Source organism: Glycine soja, chromosome 5, assembly GCF_004193775.1.
Source record: "Glycine soja cultivar W05 chromosome 5, ASM419377v2, whole genome shotgun sequence".
NCBI classification, from domain to species: Eukaryota; Viridiplantae; Streptophyta; class Magnoliopsida; order Fabales; family Fabaceae; genus Glycine; species Glycine soja.
This window is the reverse complement of record NC_041006.1, coordinates 41041342-41065435: the sequence shown is the minus strand read 5'-3', so window position 1 is coordinate 41065435 and position 24094 is coordinate 41041342. Positions and strand designations below refer to the sequence as shown.

The 24094-nt window shown below is 33.4% G+C and overlaps 2 protein-coding genes and 1 non-coding gene across 6 annotated transcripts; 2 read left to right on the top strand and 1 right to left on the bottom strand.

The window, feature by feature from the left end:
* Positions 1-1524: 1524 nt before the first annotated feature.
* TRNAT-UGU lies at positions 1525-1596 on the top strand. Its single transcript has one exon. It is a non-coding gene; the product is annotated as a tRNA-Thr (tRNA).
* Positions 1597-1880: 284 nt separating this feature from the next.
* Positions 1881-6323, bottom strand: LOC114413392. The gene is made up of 3 exons (XM_028377777.1): positions 5871-6323; positions 5721-5788; positions 1881-5095 (listed from the first exon to the last, which is right to left on the bottom strand). Exon 3 carries the CDS (start codon positions 5008-5010, stop codon positions 2023-2025), a length of 2988 nt encoding a protein of 995 aa, XP_028233578.1. The 5' UTR covers positions 5011-5095; positions 5721-5788; positions 5871-6323; the 3' UTR covers positions 1881-2022.
* A 7970-nt stretch (positions 6324-14293) lies between these two features.
* Positions 14294-23030, top strand: LOC114413391 (puromycin-sensitive aminopeptidase-like). Of its 4 annotated transcripts, none has more exons than XM_028377775.1 (32): positions 14294-14403; positions 15403-15483; positions 15605-15649; positions 15815-15955; positions 16057-16132; positions 16282-16358; positions 16658-16771; positions 16897-16971; positions 17071-17178; positions 17265-17477; positions 17592-17653; positions 17804-17831; positions 17915-18001; positions 18110-18135; positions 18366-18429; positions 18542-18622; positions 18808-18855; positions 18973-18991; positions 19157-19161; positions 19261-19272; positions 19357-19413; positions 19511-19620; positions 19693-19773; positions 19856-20039; positions 20601-20749; positions 20836-20974; positions 21075-21221; positions 21303-21384; positions 21469-21644; positions 21994-22221; positions 22337-22408; positions 22752-23004. In XM_028377775.1, the coding sequence occupies exons 4-32, from the start codon at positions 15893-15895 to the stop codon at positions 22830-22832; spliced, it is 2664 nt and encodes an 887-aa protein (XP_028233576.1). In that variant the 5' UTR covers positions 14294-14403; positions 15403-15483; positions 15605-15649; positions 15815-15892; the 3' UTR covers positions 22833-23004. The 4 variants fall into 4 exon arrangements, with proteins under 4 accessions (XP_028233576.1, XP_028233577.1, XP_028233575.1 ...); XM_028377776.1 differs by having other exon boundaries at positions 14345-14403; positions 15436-15483; positions 22752-23030; XM_028377774.1 differs by lacking the exon at positions 14294-14403 and adding an exon at positions 14633-14780 and having other exon boundaries at positions 15436-15483; positions 22752-23030.
* Positions 23031-24094: the final 1064 nt, after the last annotated feature.

The window sequence follows — 24094 nt, the reverse complement described above, 5'->3', positions numbered from 1 at the left end:
AAAGTTTCTTGGATATGTGAGAACTCAATCTTTCTTAATTTTTAGGGTGAGCAAGATTGGAAGATAGAGAAGGAAAACATTCCTTCGTAGAAGACAGATTGGATGTAAATTTTAAGTGGTTTATCATTTGTCTTAAAAAAAAAATAGATTAAATGATCTATTTGATTGTTTATTTTTTTTTTTAAAATGATTTTTTTTAAAAGTTCAATTGGTCATTTATTTTATTTTTTTGACTTAGTTTAATCTTTTATCTTTTTTAAAAAATTATCTGGTCTTTTATTTTAATTTTTTTTATCAGTTTGATTATTTATTTTTTTCTGTTCAATTTGATCTTTCAGTTTATTTAAAATTAATATTATCAATTATTTAAAAATGAATATTTTTTTATTCATGTTTCTCCTCGAGTTTATTTTTAACAAAAAATAATTTATTCTTAAATGATTAAAGACGTTTAGGATAAAAGATCAAACTAAACAAAAAAAAGAACAATCAAAATAAATTTTTAAAAATATAAATGGCTAGATTGAATAAAAAGTTAAATAAAAAACTAAATTAAATTTTTCAAAAGATATAGGATCAAATTAAAAAAATGAGATAAATGATTAAATAGGTCATTTGACGTAAAAAAAAATACTAAATAGAATTGCTGGACAAAAACTGAAAATAAGGGAGTTTATATTAAATTTTTGAACAATAGAGGAGATTAAAATTTATAATACATTTTTCTTTGATAACAAAAAATGTATAGGAGAAGGTACATTTCTTGTAAGGTTAGGAAAGATCATCAACCTCAACGAGTATTTATGGTGGAATTTACATATTACATACTAATTGAAAAAAATTTAAAAGTCAAACCCAAGTTACCACTAGTGTGACTGAAAAACTTGACCAAATGTGTTTATTACCGTGGGATTTTGTTTGAATCGGGTGTCATTATTTTTTATCTCATTTGTCATTTCAAAATCACAATAAAATATTTTTACTTGTTAAGAATAAACAAATTTGTTCTTTACACCCTACTGTGCATGGTAGGGGTCTTAATAAAATATCTATTTACCATTTCTACCATATTGTGCACGGTATGGGTTTTTAGCGAAATAAATATTTACTTTCTCCTTTAATACTTCAGACTTTTTTTTTCTTATTTTAAGACACTTACAAAAATCTTCCTAAATAGAAATATTTTTGAAATACAAAATTGTAAAGAAGGTTTATGAAGTTTTTAAAAAAAATTGAGGTGAATTCTTAAAATGGATAAATCTTAATTTGATTTGAAATATATTTTTATCTATATAGAAGGGAGACGCAAGAGTCTTGCTTAAAAATTATAATTATTTTTTCGGGTGCATGTTTGGTCCTGTGGTGATATAACTTACATAAAATACAAGTAAAACGTTTTAAAGAACTCTTATTAAAATAGGGGGGGAAATAGTAAATTAGTGATTTTTCGTATCTGGAAAGCTCCAAATGCATCAATCTATATGAGCATATAAAATAATAAACACTAATGAAGGCTAACGTATAGCCCCTATAGCTCAGTGGTAGAGCGTCAGTCTTGTAAACTGAAGGTCCGTAGTTCGATCCTGCGTGGGGGCAATAATGTTTTTAGTTTTAACATAACCTATATAATTTTATGATATTACCAATATGGGCATAAGGAATTGGATGCAAACTGCACAGAAAAACTCCACAGTCAAAGTGTTTGTATAGTTTACTCAAACAAAAATATATGAAGCCGTATGCATACAGGACATGGTGGCATCCTATTGATAACTCCTTGAACCACCAGATAGTGAGAATTAGTGCAACAGTGGGAAATATAATATTTATATATGAAGAGGCACACTAAATAAACATGTGAAGATAACCAAGAGAAGGAGTAGTTTCTAAACCAAATGGTATCTCGTATTAGACTATTAAAATATGCTGTTGAAAGTTCCATGAAACAGTATACAGAACTAGTTTTATTCTAAAAATTTCCTGTATGATTATAGAGTTTCCTTACAAGATGCAAAATAAAATCTATATAGATGCGCGGATTTGGACATTTGCAATTAGTCGGGCGAGTTTGCTTAATGTTTCACGAGCCGATATGGTATCAGGATGATCTTCACCACAAATTGAAGTCCTGATATAAACAGCCTTCCTGATTAGATCATCCCCTATGTCAAATTGTGCACCTCTTAGCATTAGTTTGCCCCTAGTCTCAAGCACAGTAGCTCTACACAAAGCCAACTCTTGCCAAAGGCAAGGATTCAACTGAGCATTAGTCTGGATGGACCTCCAGCAAAGTGATTTGTCGAACCACTTGTCAACCGGGGTAACGAATGCTTGGTCTGCAGCTTCCAAGGCATTGGTGCAAAGGTGCAGAAGTTCTATAGCAGCAGTGCATCTAGAGTATGTAATGAAAGTGTGAATTGCAAGAGGCAGAACCACTTTTTTAACAAGATATAAGAGCTCTGAAACCTCAAGTTCAACAGCCGGAGGATTATGACCAAATGCAAATAGCAGAAAACATGCCGCCCATAAATGCTCTATGCTTTCAGATATTGACCCTTGACTGATAACAGCTTGAACCATTGCTTGCGCAGATCCGGTAACTTCTCTTTTCCGAGCATATTGTTTGATGATTTCATTGAAATGGATATGTCCTTGCTTAGTACTACTCCTTGCAATATTGAATCTAAGCAGTAGGGAAGATGCTTCTAATTCTGATTTTTTGGTGTTTGAGGATGTGAACCCACATGTTATGGATTGCAGTAATTTTCTCCAGAAACAAGTCCCCTTTTGCTTTTCTGGTATCTTCTGAGCAGCAAGTGCCAATAAGGAAACTGGAATTGCACAAGGTGCAAACCATCCACTTACCAGTACCATTCTGGTTGCCAAGCTCCTTGGGCCGTCTGCATGATCAAATATTGAGAAACAAACATCAAAGAGTTGCAGGAGGAAAGTGTTCTGCCTGAATGAGCGAGCTTCTTTACCACTCCATGACATGTCCTTCAAGGGCATTCTGTTTATTGTATCTAAGAGCCTGCTTGGGGTTATAGGTATCTCAGACAAAATTCCACTAACAATGGCAAGGCCCAAAGTTAACCTTCCAAGCTTCTCCTCAATAGTTCTCAGAGCATCAACCTCTGCAACTGGATAGTCCTTGCCACTTCCTAGCATTAGAGACATTGCTTCAACTCCAGATAAGTATGAAAGTTTTTGAGGTTCCAAGTTCATGACACGAGGAAGGCGTGTTGATATAATTACATGGGTCTCTCCACCAAAACGAGGGAGGAGATCCATCACAAGTTTGTGATCCCACCAATCCTTTTCACTTTCCAAGTCATCAATGATCACAAGATACGGAATGTTTCTCATTAGCTCTTTGCGAATTCCAGAAACAGCTGCTTCTTCTTGTTCTTCAAACCCCTTTATCCTAGTTTTTTCCAAACTATTCTTAACACTCGCATCAACCTCTAAAACGGACCTGAGTTTTAGATAGTTTTGCCTTATATGCCTACTCTCCCCACCTATCCATAAGACCATCTTGTATCTCTGGTGAAATCTGTAAGCAAACTCAAGAACAAGTTCTGTTTTACCAATTCCTGAATCTCCTGATATGCAGGCAATCCCTTTCCCATACACAATCTTCATTCCTCTTTTCCTCCTAATATACTTTCCACCACACTTGATCCTTGATCGGTAGTGCCTGCGAGAAAACTCAATACTTTGCATTTCAATTTCTTTTTCTGACTCCTTCCATAGAACTGGTGTTTTTTCCTCCCTACTTCCGTTTCCCATATGTCTATCATCTAGCACACTACTCTTGCCCCGACCAATAGTCAAATGCCTTCGTTTTGGTCTGGCCTTAATATCAATATAGTCTTGCCTTGAATCTCCAGTAACATCACCAAAAAGCATAAACTCCAGTTGAGAAAGCTCTTTCTTCCTGCCAATGAAGTTCTCATTACGAGTGAAAGGTAACTCTTCTTTCACTTTCTCCCTCCATTTTGTCAAATGCTCAGCCACACTTCTTCTGCCTAACTTCATTGCTAATAACGTAACAGCCCTCAGTATGCAATCTCTCCAGTTTCCATCATGAGCTTCCAACTTCCATTCTTCAACACGCGAGAGGCCATGAACAGCATCTTTCCACTCCTGCTCCAACCCTCCATATAAAATCCAAAGCTCCCCTCCATGTTTTTCCCACATCTCACCCCTCTTCTCAATTATATCCCTCACAAGACAATCAGCTGGACTCAAATCAAAGTATATAGGGACCAAGTTCTTCTTGCCAGAGAAAAATTGCAGCTCCTCAATTGTGTATGGGTTCTTGAAAGACTTCCTTGTTATAATTACTATCCCAAAAGAAGCAACATCCATAGCTTTCTCTGCAATGCCAAGCTTGCAAGAGTTCCTACATCCAGCCCTATCTGATATAAAACAACTTATGCCTTGAATTTCTAACTCGACACGCAGCCAATTGGCAAATCTTATTAGAGGAGGTTTACGACCATGTAATCCTATAAAGACATCACAACTCTTTAGTCTATAAGAAGAAAGTGATGTAGAACCTGGTGTTGATGATGTTCTTTTGTTTCTGCCTTTCTTGCTTCTCTTCTCTTTCTGTCCAGAATAACCATCATCATAAGGATGGCAGTAACCAGATACAGTGCTACTAGAGATGCCGACTGAGGAAGATATGCGATCAAGGTTCTGCAAATCACCTGCATTACAGCCAGCTGGAGATGCAACCACCTCAGAGAAGGTGCATCCAACATTCACTAGAGACTTTGGTTCTGGAATCCCTGAACTGGTGCTGGGGGCAGTAGCATCTGAATGAATTCTGTCACTGGGAGCATCAGGTCGCAAAGACTCTGATAACTGACATGATGATGATCTTGGAGAGAAGAAGGGTGATTGATTAGCTGAAAAAAAAGCTGAAGATGAGGATGACATGTTCCTTGAACTCATTGCTGTCAAGGGTCCAAGTGTGGTGGAGCTCTCTTCTTGAATATCCATCACTGCAGTTGCAGATGGTATGTGAATGCTTCCCAATTATGGAAGATACCATGTCCCATGCACACACAATTTATTGGAAGATGTACTGTGAAGTTGAGGCAATTAGTTCATCAGTCAGAAGATTCCAAATTTCCAATCATTCAATGTTCCAATATTGCAGAAATAAGCAAAACAAAGTATGTTTATGGTACTACAAATTAGTAATATGAAAGAACAAAGTAAAAGAAGGTGGGAAAAGCCAGACAAAGTCTGAGTCTTTCAAGAAAAAAGTTGATAGTGCCACCATCATCATCTGAGTCACACTTCTATAGATCTCAAATTTTCAAAAAAGAAAACAAAAAGATAAATTTGTCAAATCATAAACAGTAATTACCAGTGGTAGGAAGCAAGATGGTCAACCTAAAAAGAATATTTACTTTACAAAAAAAGATTTTGACACCGAACAGACACGGAGGAAACGTAGCATCAATTTGGGATATTCATTACTGTTGTTAATACTACAATAGGCTCCAAAATCGGAAATGCACAAGCTCCACTCACTTGAAAACGCATAATTCGTGGTCAAGTAATTCACCAACCAAATTTAAAAGCAAGGGAAGGAGGCATCATTGAGAGGAAAAACAAATAAAACATAACAAAACACTATCCACAACTACAAAAATAATTAGTTGACAAAACTACAGTTATGTGGTTCAGATCTGAATACTTACTAGGCTGAGAAACTGAAACACCATGCCGTACATGTAACAGTCACAAGCATTCAAGCAATCTCTTTTCTCTGCAAAGGTCAAAATGATCCAAGCATTCAAATTTCCAAGCACTGTAACAGTGGCAAGAAGGAAACCAAGCAAACTACTTACGAAAATTAAGAACCACATCATTACTACAGATGCCAAAAGAACATGTAGCCAATGAGTGCAGTGAAGTGAGAAACAAACTATGGTGTCAGACTCGGACACCCATTTGAGAAAGAGAAGGAAAGGAGATAAAGTGAAGGGAAAAGCGGCAAGCTTTATCAACAAGTGTTGGTGGGTGCAGGAACTGTAGCTAAGTCCTTAGAAAGAAAGAGTGTTATCTTTGGGTTTGACTTGTGAATCTTTCATTTGGTTACGGTAGCGTTTTTATTGTGCCTGCAAAGTTCAGAAAATGGGGTGAAGAAGGATGCAATGGATCTGACTTGGGTATGGTGGAATCGCAGTAGGCTCCACACCTATTTATACAACTGTTAAATCTTGCAGATGGCCACTATGATTTTGGCATTTGGATTCGCATTTTTTAATGTTCTTCTTTCTTGGCTTTGGTTTGGTCTCTTTTTTTTTTTTTTTTTATCGGATGTGTGTTTTTCTGTGGGTGCTTTTAAAGTTAGCTTTGATTAAGATAGTCCAGACTCAGAGCAAGACATGGTGTTTTGTACTTTACTGGGTGTGTGTGTGACATAGGGACTAACGTGTTGAGACTTTAGATTCTAACTTAGTTGTATCCTCTCTTGTGAGTTGTGATTGTGAAGCGTTAAATTGCTTGTTGGAGCAGTTGAAGATGAGAAAATATCACGAGATACTCAAAAAAAAAAATTTCTTTTTGGTGACATACTCATAAATTAGATGTGTTATGAAATTTGTGACATAATAAGACCATGGTTACATTTTCCATGATGTTATATACGGAGTACATTGCACATCGAATTCATCTTTTTATGGATTGCATATCAAATTCATCTCACAATAAAAATAAAATTCCACAAGAGTCCTAAAAGCAGAACTAGAATTTGAGAGATCAGTTTCAGCTAATAAAATAAAATAAAATAAGTTTATAACATAAAAACAATAAATAATAGTAAATAACATAATAATGAGAAAAATAATACAGTAAAAAGTATAATTTTTAGTTAAATTTAATTTTTAATTAGTATAAAAATATTTATTTAATCTTACTCTCTCACTCATCTAAAATAATTAGAGAGAAAAATTTCTACTTCTTTCTTTCTTATTTCTATTCATTCAAAATAACATACTTTTTGCTCTATTATTTTTATTTCTTTCCCTCGTTTTTGTCCTCTCTATTTTATTTTATTTCTTCCCTCACATTTCTTTCATTTTTTTTTGTCTTTCTTTTACTTCTATCCTGTTCATTTTTCTTCTCTATTTCACATCCAATTTAAATAGTACACCTTAAAAGAAAATATTAATTTGAGCCATCATCATATTTAATTGATCTCTCTGCTAGTACTTTATAATAAAAATATTAAATAAAATATATATTTAATTTATTAAAAATATAAATACATTTATTAATAGTACTTGCTAAATCTTCACGCAATTATATGCAAAATACAAAATTTGACATGATCTCTCCTATTTAATTTCTAAGAAAAAAATAGACATAAAAATTTATATACTATTATAATATAAAAATCCAACATAAGATTAGAGGTTATCAAGGAATGAGTTTGTCATTGTTCTTATCCAATCCAAAAATTTGATCGAATCATTTATCTAATCATGTCATTTAATCGAAATATATGAGATGAGATCGAATCAATCCAATATTTTAGCATAATATATCAATATTTACACTAAGTATGATTGAATTGTAGAGTAAAATAAGTATGAAACTTAAATTAAGGTATATTTGGCAATTATATATTTTAATATCATTATAAATGTAATATTATATTATAAAAAATATTATTTATTAAATAATAGTTTATCGTAAATACATAATTATGTAAAAATGTAGTTTTTTAAAAACTGTATGATATTAAATTGGATCGTATAAAAGTGTTGCATATTGAGTTTGTAAAAATATCACAAGTCTTATTTATTTTAAACTGAGTTATCAAGAAAAACATTGTTCCCATTCCCAAGCATATTTAGGAAAAGTAATCAAACCTGATTTCACTTTCAAATGTAATTTTGAAATCCTTCCACCAAAAATCCAAACACACCATGGGTATCCACAAGCAGAGCACAAAACAGCAAAAATTACATTGGGACATTTGAGCGTGAGTCCAAAAGGGTCTTTTAATGGAGGGGGAACATATGCCCCCATGTGAGACCAGATACGGATTTACGGCCCCGATCTGCCACCATTAACAATACTTTGTCCTATCAATGGCTCCGATTTAGACACATTCTGCTAAGATAGAGGGTAAAGAGACAAAAATAGTTTGAATTTTAGAGCACTCCAAATTGCCAACCATCAAAACCTATGTCCCCACAATCTTTTAGGCCAGACGAGAAGGGCACCAATTCATCATTAATGGGCCCAACAGCTTCAAATAATTCCATTCTATTGTTTTTAACTTTTAAACTAAACCATCTTCTCGAGAATATACATAAAATACTTTTCTTTAAAAAAGAGAGAATAAAATAAAATAAAACAACTAAATCATGTTCATCGGTTAAATAAAAATGAACTCAATATAATAAATAACTCTTTTTCCCGTCAAAGAAGTAGAGCCTAAAATCCCCTTTCAATCTATTATAAACTATTAAGGTTTTGAAGCTTAAGATTAGTATTTGCTTTGGATGTTGAAAAACCACTTTGTGGTCAAAGATATTTCTGCTCAACACACTTATATGTTAAGGGCATAAGTTCATTAAAAAAAAAAAAAAGGTCAATTTGGAAGCAAACGAGCAATACATAAGAGCATAAAAAAAACGAACAATACGTAACAGCTGAAAGAAAGATGGTTTCGCATCTTTTATGGTACATAAGCGCAATTCGTTGCTGAACTCACGTAATAAAAGTTTTTAATAGTCTTCGTTAGGACTTAGGAGGTTAAAGTAATAAACTCTCCAAGACAAGTAAAGGGAAGTAGTAATCGTGTTCTCTAAACAGCTAGCTGGAAAGCTTTTTTACTTTTATCTTTTCTTTTATAGTTATAATAATCATACTTCTCTCAATACAGAGAAGTCTAAACAGGAATATAATAAACTCCAAATTCTTCAAGACTAGCCTAGACTTGAGGCAATTTAAATACTTAGATTAGGTCTATAATAATAATATGCCAATTTTGGATAATATATTCCGTAATGGCGAATTTTCTTGTTGTATATTCCAAATTCGTTATTCCAAAACTAATTTTAAATTGTTTCGAATTCATTTTTCTCGAACCTAAAAAATAGTACTCCCAGAATACCTGTATGCTTACGGAACAACAATTTTGGACACCAATAAAACCTCCATAATGGGTAATCTGGACAACAACAAAAACAGGAAATCCATGTCGAAAAAAACAGACAAAGAACAACTTACCTTCAACGATGTGCTCGCTAGGCATTGACGCACAAAGAAAGATGAAGGACGTGCAAGAAGAAAAGAAGCAAGGTCGGATCGGAGGTGTCCTAAAGGTCATTTTCTTTTCCATTTAAAGTGTTTTAACTTTCTTAAGGTGTGCGAGAAGCAAAAAAGGCAGTGCGAAAAGTAATGGCCCGCAATGAATTTAATTGCTTGGACTTTTTGTAAGCTCAAGATTGATCCATTTACTGTCACACACACCACACCAACCTTGGGCCAAAACAAAATTTGTCAATCAATTAAAGTTATTGTTAGATGCACCCACATTTCACTTAAATGGGCAAAAATGCTATTTGTTTAATTTGAAAATTAAAACATGCACCCAGCACCAGTTCAGCTTCCTCTTCTGCATTTTTCTTCTCCTCCGTTGTCGTCTTCTCTCCTCCGCGCATCTTCATCCTCCCCTGTTCGTGGCCGTTCATTAATGGCCTGTAACATTAGGATAGAGGACTTCTTATGGAAGAACTTCTTCCATATTAACGTTACAACTTCAGAGGCCATTAACGAAAGAACTTCTCCTAACCTAAGTTCTCTAAGGTAAGTCTTCTACTCTAATGTTATAGGCCATTAACGAACAACCATGAACAGGGGAGGACGAAGATGCGTGGAGGAGAGAAGACGATAGCGGAGGAGAAGAAAAACGCGGAAGAGGAAGCTAAACTGGTGCTGGATGCATGTTTTAATTTTTAAATTAAACAAATAGCATTTTTGCTCATTCAAGTGAAATGCTGGGTGCACCAACAATAGTGCTGGGTGCACCTAGCAACACACTTGCATTGATTGACAAATTTTGTTTTGGCCCAAGGTTGGTGTGGTGTGTGTGACAATAAATGGATCAATCTTGAGCTTACAAAAAATCCAACCAATTAAATTCATTGAATTATTTAATTTATATATTTTTTTAAAAATAAAAAATATTTACTATTACAAAATTTAATATATATTAATATTCAAAATCATATATACTTCAATAAATTATTTATTCCAATAAACTTTGATGGATTAAATGTTATTTTTAGTAGAAAATATAAATATTACACCCGTAAAACAATCTCACTCATATTTTAAACACTTTGTTAGACTTTCTTGCTTTTTTTTTAAGGTAGCTAGAGTCTACAGTTTTTTTTATCTCAATCACACATAATCTTTTTTTCTTCATTGAGGGTGATGTAGATATTTATGTATAATATTTCATAAAAATTTTGCACCGTAATGACGTGATTTTTAAGTGCTTACAACCAGATTTTCACTTAGTTTGGATCTCATAAAACGCAACTCATGGGAATGGTGCAAAAACAAAGAATATTGGTTTCAATTTTTCATTCTATAAATGGTCAGTTAATCCAAAGGTTTGCTTAGATAGCCTCCATTGATATATAGCACAAATATATGAAAATCATTACTTGCTAGGATGGACCTTGCTATGATTTGCTGGTCTTAAGTACCAATGTACTTGGTCTTGCTTAGTTTTTGCTTTTCCTGGCTTCGTGTTATTTGTGATGGGGAGTTGATACACAGGTGATCTAATCTAGGAGTGTGCTGTGACATTGCTTGCTCCTTTTTTCTGTATCCTAAGGGGTATTTCTTATACTCACCTTTTTAAATAAAAATTATCATTATTGGGATAAACAAAATTATGTATTACAATACTTCATAATTTTTTCATTTTTTTTTGTTGTAGTCAATTTTCAATTGAACCAACAGATAAATTTTTTTCATGTTCATCATTATCAAATAATGGAATTTAACTGAAAAATTAAATACTTTTAACGTAGAAGTGAGGATAGGTGTTGTTGTACTGGGAAAAAAGAAAATATTTGATGAATCATTCATAGTGAGATACAAATTCTTTCCAATTGAATAAAACTGGAGAGTGTGCAGTTTAACTATTATGGATCATAGGATTAAAATGAATGATTGAGAACTAATTTTTAAAATTCATCATTCCATTAATCTAAGCAAATCCTTACTATGTGTTTGGATGCGGAAATTAAATCAGGTAAAATATTTCAACAAAGATATTAAAATGTCTTTTTACAATGTAATCTGTTTGGATAAGACATTTTAAAAGTAATTAAAATGTTATTATTTTTGTAAAGCATTTTAATCTATTAACTTGATAGGATTTCAAATTCTCACCAAAAATAAAGGAATTAAAATTCCCCAGTCTTTCGAAACAACTCTCCATTGCGCGCTCTCTCTCCCTCTCAGCACACCACCAACTCTCTCTTCCTCTTAGCGCACACGTGTAGCTCTCTCTTTCCTACCACCCCCTTCTCCGTAGCTTTTCTTCCTTTCATTGGTAGGTTTCTCTCTCACTCGTTCATCTCAGTTTTTTTCTTTTCTCAAGTTTATGTTTGTTTGATTTTGATTTCATTTTTGTAGCTACAAGGGTCGCTTGATTTTATTGATTTATGTTTCATTTTCTATTTCATTTATTTTGTTTCAATGACTTTGATATTTTGGTGGGTGTGGAATTGGATGGGTTTGGAGTTGAGATAGGTTGTGAGCACCATATGTTTGTGACTATGTATCAAAGAGAAATAGAGAAACAAATCTGTTTGAATTTCTTGAACTACATGATTTTCTGGGGGGTTCAAGGAAATTGGTGTATTTGGCATTTTGGTTATTTGTTGGTGTTGGTGAGGAGTAGATTCTATCATTTGGGGTAAGCTCCCTTGTGAAATAGTAAGACTTTCGAAAATTGTATTGGTGTGGTTGCTTTGGTTTTGATGCTTTTGGGGTTGAGACTGGTGAACGTTGCTCCATGTCCTTGAGTTTGTAAAACCAGGCATTGGGGATCTGTACTATTCTGGAATGTTCCACATTCAATTATGAAGGTCAATAGGTGTTTTAATATTGAATGCATATTTATTAGTAGCTGATATAGACAAATTTTGTCATCACTAAGGGGGTTGCATGAGTTTTTGCTAGTGTGTCCAACCGTCCCTTATGCAGTCATGCTAAAAATTCATTATTTTCCTTGTTGGCTGCAAAGTTTGACCCTGCTACTAAAGATTCATGACTCTCATGAGGATTTTTATTTCTTACTCTGAGAGCAAGTCTATTGTGATTATTGTTGTTTTCTCTCAATCCCCCTCTGTTAATATTACCTGGTCTTTTATGATTGCCTTTCAAAGTTCTTCAGAAACTAAGGTTTTATTTATTGCTTTTTCTTGTGACCAAATATGAAAACTTGAAGCAAGTGATGCCATCTAGTATTCAACCCAACACATTTCAGATTGTAAGTTAATGTTTGTTCCTAGCTCTTAACCATCATTTTTTTGTCTCATTGCAATGAATGTAACTGGGATGATTTTACAAATTTCTATAAGTTGTGTGTGGAGGATTAGCTGGACCTACGACTGCTTTATTCACAACTCCTTTTGATGTGATCAAGACTAGATTACAGACATAGGTCTTTAATTATCATGCCCTTCAATTGTATAAATTCTTATTGCTACGACTGGTGTAGCCATCTAATTAGATGTTGAAGACAACCTTTCTTAACACTAGGTTTTTGAAACTTTTCTTTATTAAACTGTGACATTTAATATCATTTATCTTGTTATCCTTAACAATATTATAATTTCAGTATGTTATTTTCAAATGTTATTTTAAAGAATACAATACATATTTTATCTTCTTTTTTTTGTTGAAGTATGCCAGTTTACTCTTAATTCATGGTTCTGATGGAAGTGAGTGCACTGCATATTCCTAGGTTTGCAAATCAATATGATAGTGTGTTCCATGCCCTTTACAAAATTAGTAAGAGTGAAGGATTAAAGGGCCTGTATAGGTATTATTGTCTAAATCTTGCCTTTATCATTTAGATCAGAAGAAAATATTTTAAAGGAGCAACTGATATACATTATGTCTTGAAATCTCTATTCAAATGTGAATTGCACATTGATATTTGTCTTTTGATTTGCTTTGTATGTCTATCATCAGGGGGTTGATTTTGAGGTTGATTATGTACATGTGTCAAGGATCAGTGTTCTTTGCTTCATATGAATTTTTCAAGAGGACATTTTCTCTGGAAGCGTCACATCCCACTGATTTATGCATTCAGGACAATGACGGGAATGCTGAAGAGTGAAGACAACAAAAACCTTGAATTAATAGGTCCATCATAGGGTTTTTCAGCAGTAGCTTCCCCAAGTCTTGAGCATTCTTGATAACTAGATAGCGTGTGAAAGAAAAGTTTAATTGTGCCACAAGAACAAAGAATTATATATCATTCATCTTTAATTTTGGATATTGTTTAATCTAAGTTTTTTCGTGTGTTACTACGAGAATATTGTGTAAGATTCAAAAATTATTTAGCATTAAAATTATTTTGATTATTTAATTATTAAAATTATTTTGATTATTTAATTATTTAATTATTAAACTGGATGGTCTTCAATTTTATTTAATTGGAGACTATCTGTATCATGTTTAAATCTTATTAATTTATATAAAAAAATTAAATTCATAGTGTATAATTTCATTAAAATTTAAACTATAAATTCTTAATCATAAAAATCTCTTAAAATTTTTGATAAATTATAATATTTTAATTTTAATTTTTTAAAGTCTGTAAGATTTTTTTATATTAAAATATTTTTTCAAAATCCAATCCAATACGTTGTGAATCAAGCGCGTCACATTTTTTAAAAACCACAATTTTGAATTTAAAAAGAAATTGGAGGAAAACTCTCAAAAACTACAGCATATAAATCAGCCTCATAAACTCATTAAATTAACATTATATAAAAAATAATAAAAGAGACTGTTACTTTACATTTTTATCAGTAAAAAATAATGAACGACTGAGAGTGAAGCAACAATCATTATTAACATTCTAAAGGAAATCAATACTTTGCTTCTCCTTAATCCTTATCACATTGGCCTTTGGGTCCAGAAAAGGAAAAATGAAACATCATAGTATATATTCTATTTATAACGTTTTCGTTTCACGGATAAATTTTTAATTAATTGAATAAATTCGAATAAAAAAATAATTAATTAAATATCTTCCACTCCAGTGTCTATTTATTATCGTTCCATCTTGTCTCTCTCGCCGTTCACTGCACTTCATCTCTGAACCAGGTGAGGTGAAGCTCAAACATGAATTCTTCAATGGATCAAGGATTTTTTTTCATTTATTATTATTTTTTTATTTTTATATGCACATGATATTTTAGCATCCAATCCCTTTCCATGTTTTTTAAATTTTGTTTGTGAATTTTCATGTCCATAACATAATTCGAAATTGCCCCTTCTTATCCCCATCCGCTTATAAGAACGAGAATTGACGGTGATCTAGGGTTTAAAGGTTTTTATGTTTCTGCATTTTTTTTAGTTTTTTGTGGAAATCGATAGCTCTCTCAATTAGGGGCTCGCGATAAATGGCACGGTTGGTTCTGCCATCGAAGACATTGACTTTTTCGAGGAACACTCTTCTGGGTTTGATCTCCCCTGCTCCTGTGATTATCCATACATACACATTTTCACTTTGTTTCTGTTTTTGTTCTGATTATATTTTATGTCTCCGCCACCACCTTGCCTCCACGTGCATTGCATTTTTCTGGACTAACAAAAATCTTAAGAGAAATGGATTTTACGCCATAGAAACTCATGTTCTGTTCCTGCTTTTGACATTGCTTTACTGGGACTGTCTTTCTTACTAAAACTTTTTTTCTTTTGTGCGTGCGTGCTTTGTTTATTTCCTATACTTTTGCATTATCCTATTTGTGAATGAGAGATGTTGTATACACACTCTAGCATGCACATATCAAATGAGAGCGAGAGAAACAAATATCGATCATTAGATTTTATTATAAATCATAGCCATGTAAGTTTCTTAGAAAATTATTGAGTTTTTTAAATGATTGTTACTTTAAAAAAATTTAATTTTGACTATCCATGTATGGATGTATGACCCAAATTTGCTCTTCTCACTCATTAAATAGCTTTCTTACTAGATACACTGCGGATATATAGATTCCTTTGTTTGTTTTATCTTGTTTAAATTTTTCTATTGAGAATAAAATGTTGAATTGCTTGCTCCACTGTGGACTGTGATGATTATTACCTTTTTCTTTGCAGCTTAAGGCTAATTGCAGTGTTAGTTATTTTCAGAATACAGCAAGAGGGAGCATCAGATTCAAGCATTTCCTTGCATCAGAGGTTTCTTTCCTTTTTTTGCACTTCCATACACTACGAAAAGGATCTTTGAAAAAAAAAAAAAGAATTTTATCATTTAATGTTGTCTTGTGAATGTAATAAACTGTTGATGTGGCTTTTACAGGTCACTTTCCGAAAGAAGTATTGCCCATTATATTCTTCACTACCAGTAAGTTTAATTTGTGTTGGAATTTTATTTTTTATTGTTTATCTAATCACATGTTTAAAGATGTTATTTTTTCCTGTATGTCCATGGACTCTTTCAGATTCAACGGTTATGTATAGTCTGCTTGTTTGATTACCTGATCTTGTGTATTCCTGTATTCTGTTACAGAGGGTCAAGCAAGTAAGTAGGCGACTAATTTGTTCAGTTGCCACAGAGGATTTACCAAAGGAAGTTGAAAAATCTAACATGGAGACACCAAGGGAAATATTCTTAAAGGATTACAAAATGCCTGATTACTACTTTGACACTGTAAGTTTACAGAAATTTTTAGATTATGTTTCATCCACGTTTTTGGTACTTTCAAAAATTTATTGTTTCTTCTGTTCATGTGTTGCATGGAACTATTACAGGTGGATCTAACATTTTCCTTGGGAGAGGAGAAGACAATAGTCAGTTCTAAAATTGCTGTGTATCCTCGCATTGAAGGTATAGATTAATGGGGTTCCTTACTTGTAACTTGTTTAATCTACTGAAAGACTGAAATATATGCAGGCATGAGGCATCAATATCCAAGTAATTTACCACTTCAATATTTTTTTCCCTCTCATTCCTAATAGGTCTATTTTGTGCAACAGGTTCTACTCCCCCTCTAGTTTTAGATGGACGAGACTTATCTTTAGTTTCAATTCACCTGAATGGCAAGGCTTTAAAGGTATATATACACTTTTTTTGAGTTGGCTAATATCCATGGTCATGGCTACTTTTAACACAATCAATCAGCGACAGAATTTCTTTGCTATCTTGCTAGTTTTCCAGACAAGGAAATTCGGATTCAGAAGCTGATTTTAATTAATATTTTATGTGACGAACGTAATATTTGTGCTTCTCGGTTAAAACCTTAGGTGCTGTTTACTTTCAGAAACACACTATATTGGTAGCAATGATGGGTGGTTTAGGTTTAGATTATTGTGTAACATTATTTTAAATTCATTCTGTTATGTTTATCTATAGGAGGAAGATTATCATTTGGATGCACGCCATCTCACAATCCAATCACCTCCTAGTGGTAAATATGATCTTGAAATTGTTACAGATATTTGTCCACAGAAAAACACATCATTAGAGGTAAATGAGATTTCTCCTTGTTGTAGAGTTTGTTTGTTTCTTGTATTGCTACTTTTCCACTTCTGTCACCCCAATTTGGTGTTTGAGGGGGAGGTTGTGTTTACTATGGATTTGATTTCCTGTAGGGACTTTACAAATCATCTGGGAATTTCTGTACTCAATGTGAGGCTGAAGGCTTCCGTAAAATTACATTTTATCAGGTTGTCATCTTAAGGCAATCAATATGCTAAACTGTTCTATATGTTTGTATTATAACAATAAATTTCCTCATAAAATTAATGGTTCCTATCATCCAACAGGATCGACCTGATATAATGGCAAAATATACAGTTCGCATTGAGGCAGATAAATCACTGTATCCAGTGTTATTGTCTAATGGAAACCTAGCTGAACAAGGTGACTTAGAGGTAATGTTTTCTTGAAATGCTTAGCAGTGAAGACTATCTTGATGGTTACTATACTGTTCATGGATGTTATTTATGTTTTACTGCAGGATGGCAGGCACTATGCTGTTTGGGAGGACCCCTTCAAGAAACCTTCTTATCTGTTTGCCTTGGTTGCTGGGCAATTGCAGAGCAGAGATGACACATTTATCACCCATTCAGGGCGGATGGTGTCCCTTAGGATATGGACACCTGCAGATGATGTACCTAAGACTGTACATGCTATGTATTCTCTGAAAGCAGCTATGAAGTGGGATGAAGATGTCAGTCCTTATTTAGTTTTAAATTCATTTGATCAGATGGGCTACTTTGATTGCAATATACATTGTTTTGAATTCTGAATTTTGCTGTCTTGTCATAATATGCTTCCTGAACAGGTTTTTGGACTTGAATATGACCTGGATCTCTTCAATGTTGTTGCTGTCCCAGATTTTAACATGTAATTTTCATCTACTTTTTTATTTTATTTTATTTCAATCATGTGACCCTAGATACATTGTGCCTTTGTATATTATGAGATGAGACAAGATAGCATAAAAGGATTAGGGTACAAAAAAGTAATATGGTGTACTTGTTTTGTATTGTACAGGGGAGCCATGGAAAACAAGAGCTTGAATGTAGGTCTCCTTCTTGTGAGCTTGTCTTTGTTGGTTATCTGTGTTCAATTCTGACATTTATAATTTACTTTTCTTGTTTGCAGATTTTCAATTCAAAGCTTGTATTGGCCTCTCCAGAAACTGCAACTGATGCAGATTATGCTGCAATATTGGGAGTTATTGGCCATGAGGTTTGTAACTATCATATATTAGAACTTTTAAAGAGCTACTTTTCTAAAACTAAATTTCTTTAGGTTTTCTTGATTCTGACTTGAGCTTATTTCTTGTCTGTTATGCAGTATTTCCACAACTGGACTGGCAACAGGTGGTGTTACATAGCATTATCTTGTTATGCTTTCAAACTTTACATGCTTTTATTTCCATTCATACAGTGTTCTAAAACTTTTTCCTAGCTAGTTATATTTCACTATTGGATTTCTATTTGAGATATCATAAACCTGAGTTTTGCAGCGAATTTGTTGTTTGTATGTCTATATTTTGACATTTCCATGGGTATGTTAAAACTTGAATTAAGCATTTATTTATTTATATCAGAGTGACATGTCGCGACTGGTTCCAGCTTAGCCTGAAGGAAGGTCTCACTGTTTTTCGTGATCAGGTACAGCCTCTTTACCTCTTTACCCCTGTTTCCTATGTTTCAATTTAGACATTGCAATACTTTTGTTCCATCTAGTTTTTTTAGTGTAACAAGTGGCATTAATTATTGGCAGGAATTTTCATCTGACATGGGAAGTCGTACTGTAAAGCGGATTGCTGATGTTTCAAAACTTAGAAATTACCAGTTTCCACAGGTTACTTTCTTTTCCTTTTTCCGTTTTGATTATCTTTTGCAACTTCTACAGGATGGCTTCTGTGTTCGGATGTTATTCTGACTGTTCCTCTCATTATTATTACTACAATTTATCTTATTTTAATGTAGAATTATCACAATGTCATTGTCAGGTAGTACTCTGATACTTTTCTACTGATTTTTCAGGATGCAGGTCCCATGGCCCATCCAGTGCGACCACACTCTTACATCAAGGTTAGAATTTTGAAACTCATTTCGTCTCACCATTTGTCTCCAAAAATATATTTGTTCCCCATTCTCAATAAATGTGCTTCTAATTTTGTATTTATATATTTTTTTCTCCCTTGACAGATGGACAACTTCTACACAGGCAAGCCTTATTTTTATAGCTTCAATTGAATCAATATCATATTTGAAAATTTTACTGTATTATCTATTATGTAATAATTTATAGTGCTCTACTGATTTATCTATCATTTTATCAACCTTCTGTGAATTAATTTCTGATGTGGCCATCATCAATGTCAAAATACAGTTACGGTATGTTTCACATTTGTGACATTCAACCTCCAGTTTTGTTCCATTCTTTCTCTTGAGCTCTTGAATTGTTTATAATGATAGCTTCTTTTTTTTCTGCAGGTCTATGAAAAGGTTTGACAGTTATTCCTATAATTTTCAATTCCTTCATGTCCATTTGTCTCTCTGGCAGTTTGTTCTTATGATCCTATGTATCAGGGGGCTGAAGTTGTTAGAATGTACAAAACCTTGCTGGGAAGTCAAGGGTTCCGAAAAGTAAGGATGTTTATCCAATGCCCCTATAACTACCCTGTTAACTGCAATGATACTGCTTAATTTAGGATTCAAATCTTACAAACTCCCTGGATTTCAGGGCATGGATCTTTATTTTAAGAGACATGATGGCCAAGCTGTAACTTGTGAAGATTTTTTTGCTGCCATGCGAGATGCCAATGATGCAGATTTTGCAAATTTCTTGCTATGGTTTGTATTTTTTCCCTCTAATTCCCTGCATTTTTTCACTCATTTTGCATTAATTTATCAACTACTATGCAGGTATTCTCAAGCTGGGACCCCTGTTGTCAAAGTAAATACTTCTTATAATCCAGAAGCACATACTTTTTCTTTAAAATTTAGGTATACAAGTGTCAACTTTCATTTCTCCTTTTTGAATTTTTTTTGGCTGTATTTAATATGTTTGATGGGGCATTTTTTGCAGTCAAGAGATACCGCCAACTCCAGGGCAATCAGTTAAGGAACCCACATTCATTCCTGTTGCAATGGGTTTGCTTGATTCCACTGGCAAGGACATTCCTCTTTCAACTGTTTATCATAATGGGACTCTGCTATCTGTTTCAAGTAATGATCAATCAGTCTGCACTACAGTCCTTAGAGTGACCAAGGTTGTTTAGAACTTCTCTTTGATATGCATTTCTATCTCATTTTTATTTTATCTCTTTAAGTTAATTATACCTGTCAGGCAGGTTTTTGACATGGATAATGTATTATGTTTTGTGAGTCCATCACTGTATGTAGTTAAATTATGAACATATTGTTTCTCTCATATTACATAACAAATATACTACAAAATGAAAGTATGGTTTGTCTCATATTACTAAGTATGAGCATCCCTGTCAAACAATTGAGTTGAAGAAAAAGGGTGTCAGAAATTTTAAAACTATGTTAGAAGGTCCCTTCTCTCTGTTATCAAAATAAAAGTATCATTTGTCTCATATTACAAAGTATGAGCATCGCTGTCAAATAATTGATTTGAAGAAAAAGGGTGTCTGAAATTTGAAAACCATGTTATCAATTGTGTAAAGTAAAAAACATGTAAATCATTCATCCATCTACCTACCTAATATTGCATAACATAAATTTGTTGAAATAAAATAAGATGCAGAACGTGGCTTGGCCTTTTTATATCCATAACTAACTGATAATTTTATTTGTATCTCCTGCAGAAAGAGGAAGAGTTTGTATTCACTAATATATTTGAAAGGCCTATTCCTTCTTTGTTAAGAGGATACAGTGCTCCTGTTCGTCTGGAATCTGATCTCACTGATAGTGACCTGTTTTTCTTACTAGCCAATGATTCTGATGAATTCAACCGGTTTGTCTTCTTCAAAGTTGCAATTTATTCTTTTTGATTTGATAGTTTAATGTGAATTTATTCACTGGCTTATTTAAATGATTCAGTTGGGAGGCTGGACAAGTTTTGGCACGGAAATTGATGCTTCACTTAGTGGATGATTTGCAACATAACAAACCATTGGTTTTAAATTCCAATTTTGTTGAAGGGTTCAAACGTATTTTATGTGACTCAAGTCTGGACAAAGTATGCTTCAGTTTTTCCTCACAACTATTATTCATTTTGTTGATGATGGGTTTTATCATATGATTTCATTTATTGTACTTTATGCTTTTTTATCGTCTAGGAATTTGTGGCAAAGGCAATAACTCTGCCTGGTGAGGGAGAAATAATGGACATGATGGGGGTTGCAGATCCTGATGCTGTTCATGCTGTTCGGACTTTCATCAGGAAGCAGCTTGCGAGTAAACTGAGATCAGAGTTCCTCAGCACAGTATGGCCTGTTGTCTGAATTGTCTATTATTAAATATCTTCTTCATTGTATGAATCTCCTCAATGTTCACCTTTTTTGCAGGTGGAAAATAATAGAAGCTCAGAAGAATATGTCTTCAATCACTCAAACTTGGCAAGGCGTGCTCTGAAGAATGTTGCTCTTGGTATATACATCTTTGTTGCATACTAAGATACACTATGCATGGTGGTAGCAAGCTCATCTTTTTTTTTAATTTTTTTTTTTATAGCTTACCTGGGATGCCTTGAGGAACAAGAATTCACCAATCTTGTGCTGCATGAGTATAAAACTGCTACAAATATGACTGAGCAGTTTGCTGCTTTGGTTGCCATAGCACAAAACCCTGGTAAAACCCGTGATGATGTTCTTGCTGACTTTTATGGCAAGTGGCAGCATGATTTCTTGGTAAATTTCCATCTCTATGACTTTGTTTTTGGAATTATTCTTTTGATGTTGGGCATGTCTCCATATCCTTTCTTTGTCAATGTATCCTATGTTATAAACTTTACGTCATATGTTGATGGAGGGCTGGATTTAATTGATGATGTCATTTGATAACAATTTCCCTACTGTTATTTATGGCGAGCATGCTTCCTTTGATACCTACTCTAGCCTTTGCTTAATCTTTTCTGTTTTAGCCTGGCCGATGGCTATTACATTTCTCATGTTTGTCTCACCTATGTGTGTGCATTTGTTCAGTATAATTTTAGAAGTTCTTCCTACTTACAACTTTATACTTCCCCTTCCTTTCCAGGTGGTGAACAAATGGTTTGCTCTTCAAGCAATGTCTGACATTCCTGGTAATGTTGAGAATGTGCGGAAACTGTTAAGCCACCCAGCATTTGATCTGCGCAATCCCAACAAAGTGTACTCTCTCATTGGAGGTTTCTGTGGGTCTCCGGTGAACTTTCATGCAAAGGATGGGTTAGGCTACAAGTTTTTGGGAGAGATTGTGCTGCAACTTGACAAGCTAAATCCTCAGGTCATTTTGCACTAGCCTTCTTTAAATTATAGATTCGTTCGTTTGTGTGTATTGTTACTACATGATCCTTATGTAGTTACGTATATGACTTTATTTTTGGTTTGGAGGAATGTAGGTTGCCTCGAGAATGGTGTCAGCCTTCTCAAGATGGAGGCGTTATGATGAAGACAGACAAAAACTTGCGAAGGTAATAGACTTGTTATTATTTGGTCGCATTAGCTCTCATTTAGTTTTGGGTGAGCGTTTGTTGAATTGATTTTGAAATGAAGAATTTATGTTTGAATGTTTTGATTCTAAAAATAAGTCGCTAAAAACATTGTCTCATAGGAAAAATTACCTATAATTTTTCTTCAACTCAATCAAATTTTGAATGGAAAATCAATTTCTCAACGTTGAACAAAAAACATAGCTGATTTTAACTGTGATTTTTTGGATAATCTAACAAGAATTCAAACGCGCTATTAAATTATTGAATTAAAAAAATGTCACTGTTGGTTATCAGCTTTGCTGAAAAAACTGGTGTTTTGCAGGCCCAGTTGGAGAGGATCATGTCTACTAATGGACTATCGGAGAATGTGTTTGAGATAGCTTCGAAAAGCTTAGCTGCTTAAAAGTGCCAATGACGTATGAAAAACTGCCATGATGTGTTAGTGGCGAAACATTTGCAGCAACGATCCGAATAAAAAGTGATCTAGTTTATCTCGGTATAACTTAAAAATGATTCAGTGGATAATCGTTCGTTATACCGTTTTTTATTGTTGGTTTTTAATGATATTTTGATAAGGAAATATGGGTGCGTTTTATTGTTATGTTTTTGTTTTTTTAGAACTATGAAATGGTTTTAGGATTTTTTTTAAAACGAAAGAAGAAAATGTTCGAGAGGGTAGAGGTAAGTTGAAGAGATAGAGAAGAGAAAATGAGTAAGATAAGTTAGTTTTTAAAATGTTTGGATTTAAAGAGAATGACTTTTTGTTACGAAACGTATGGAGCAGTTGAAAAAAAAAACTTTTACACGGTAAGTTAATTAAAAAAAAAAGTCATGTTTGAAAAGAGAGAATTTGATTTATTTCTGCATTTGATTACTTGGACAAAAAAAATGAGAAATATTTTTTAATAGATGTTTTGTTCTCTTGACGGAAATTCGGTTTTTCAATTTTTTTTTCATTTTTAATAATAATAATAATAATAAATAGATAAATAAATATAAAAAATTTACTTATTTGTGTTTTGTAGAATGCACTGGTGGGTGCATATAAAAGACGCCTTTTACGCATTATAGAATAAATAAATTGGTATAATAGTGGTTTGAAACATAGGGGGTTGACGACCGTAAGAGACAGAGAAGCAGTATAAAAAAAAGAGAGAAACAAAGAAGGGCAAGGGATAGATTTGTTTGAAGTTAAAAAAAATCACCATCTCTAGTTTTCTTTGCATAAATGGAAAAACATTATGGCCGAATTCACCTACAAATTGGGAGGCTCCATTACCAATCTAGTGCAATGTTAAAGAATTGCTGATAAGGGATAAGTTTTACTTGGGAAATGCCACTTTTGTTTTCTTTTCTGACGTGTTTTTTTTTTCATATTTCTTTGTGGTGTGTTTGATCGAGAAGAAGAAAATAAAGGAAATATGAATAAGTAGGTGACGAGAGAAGTGAAGATAAATAGATAAGAAATAAAGTCAAAATATTGATTGTTTGGTTTAAAAAATAAAAGAGAATAGAATTGAAATGGGGTTAATCGCAAGAGAATTAAAAGATATAGTTTTTTACATGCAAATTTTGGTCTCCTCTCAAGAAATAAGAGTTATAATAGGTGAGAGCAAAATATGAAATATCGATGGAGGCGAATGAGATGCTTTTAAAAGGATTGAC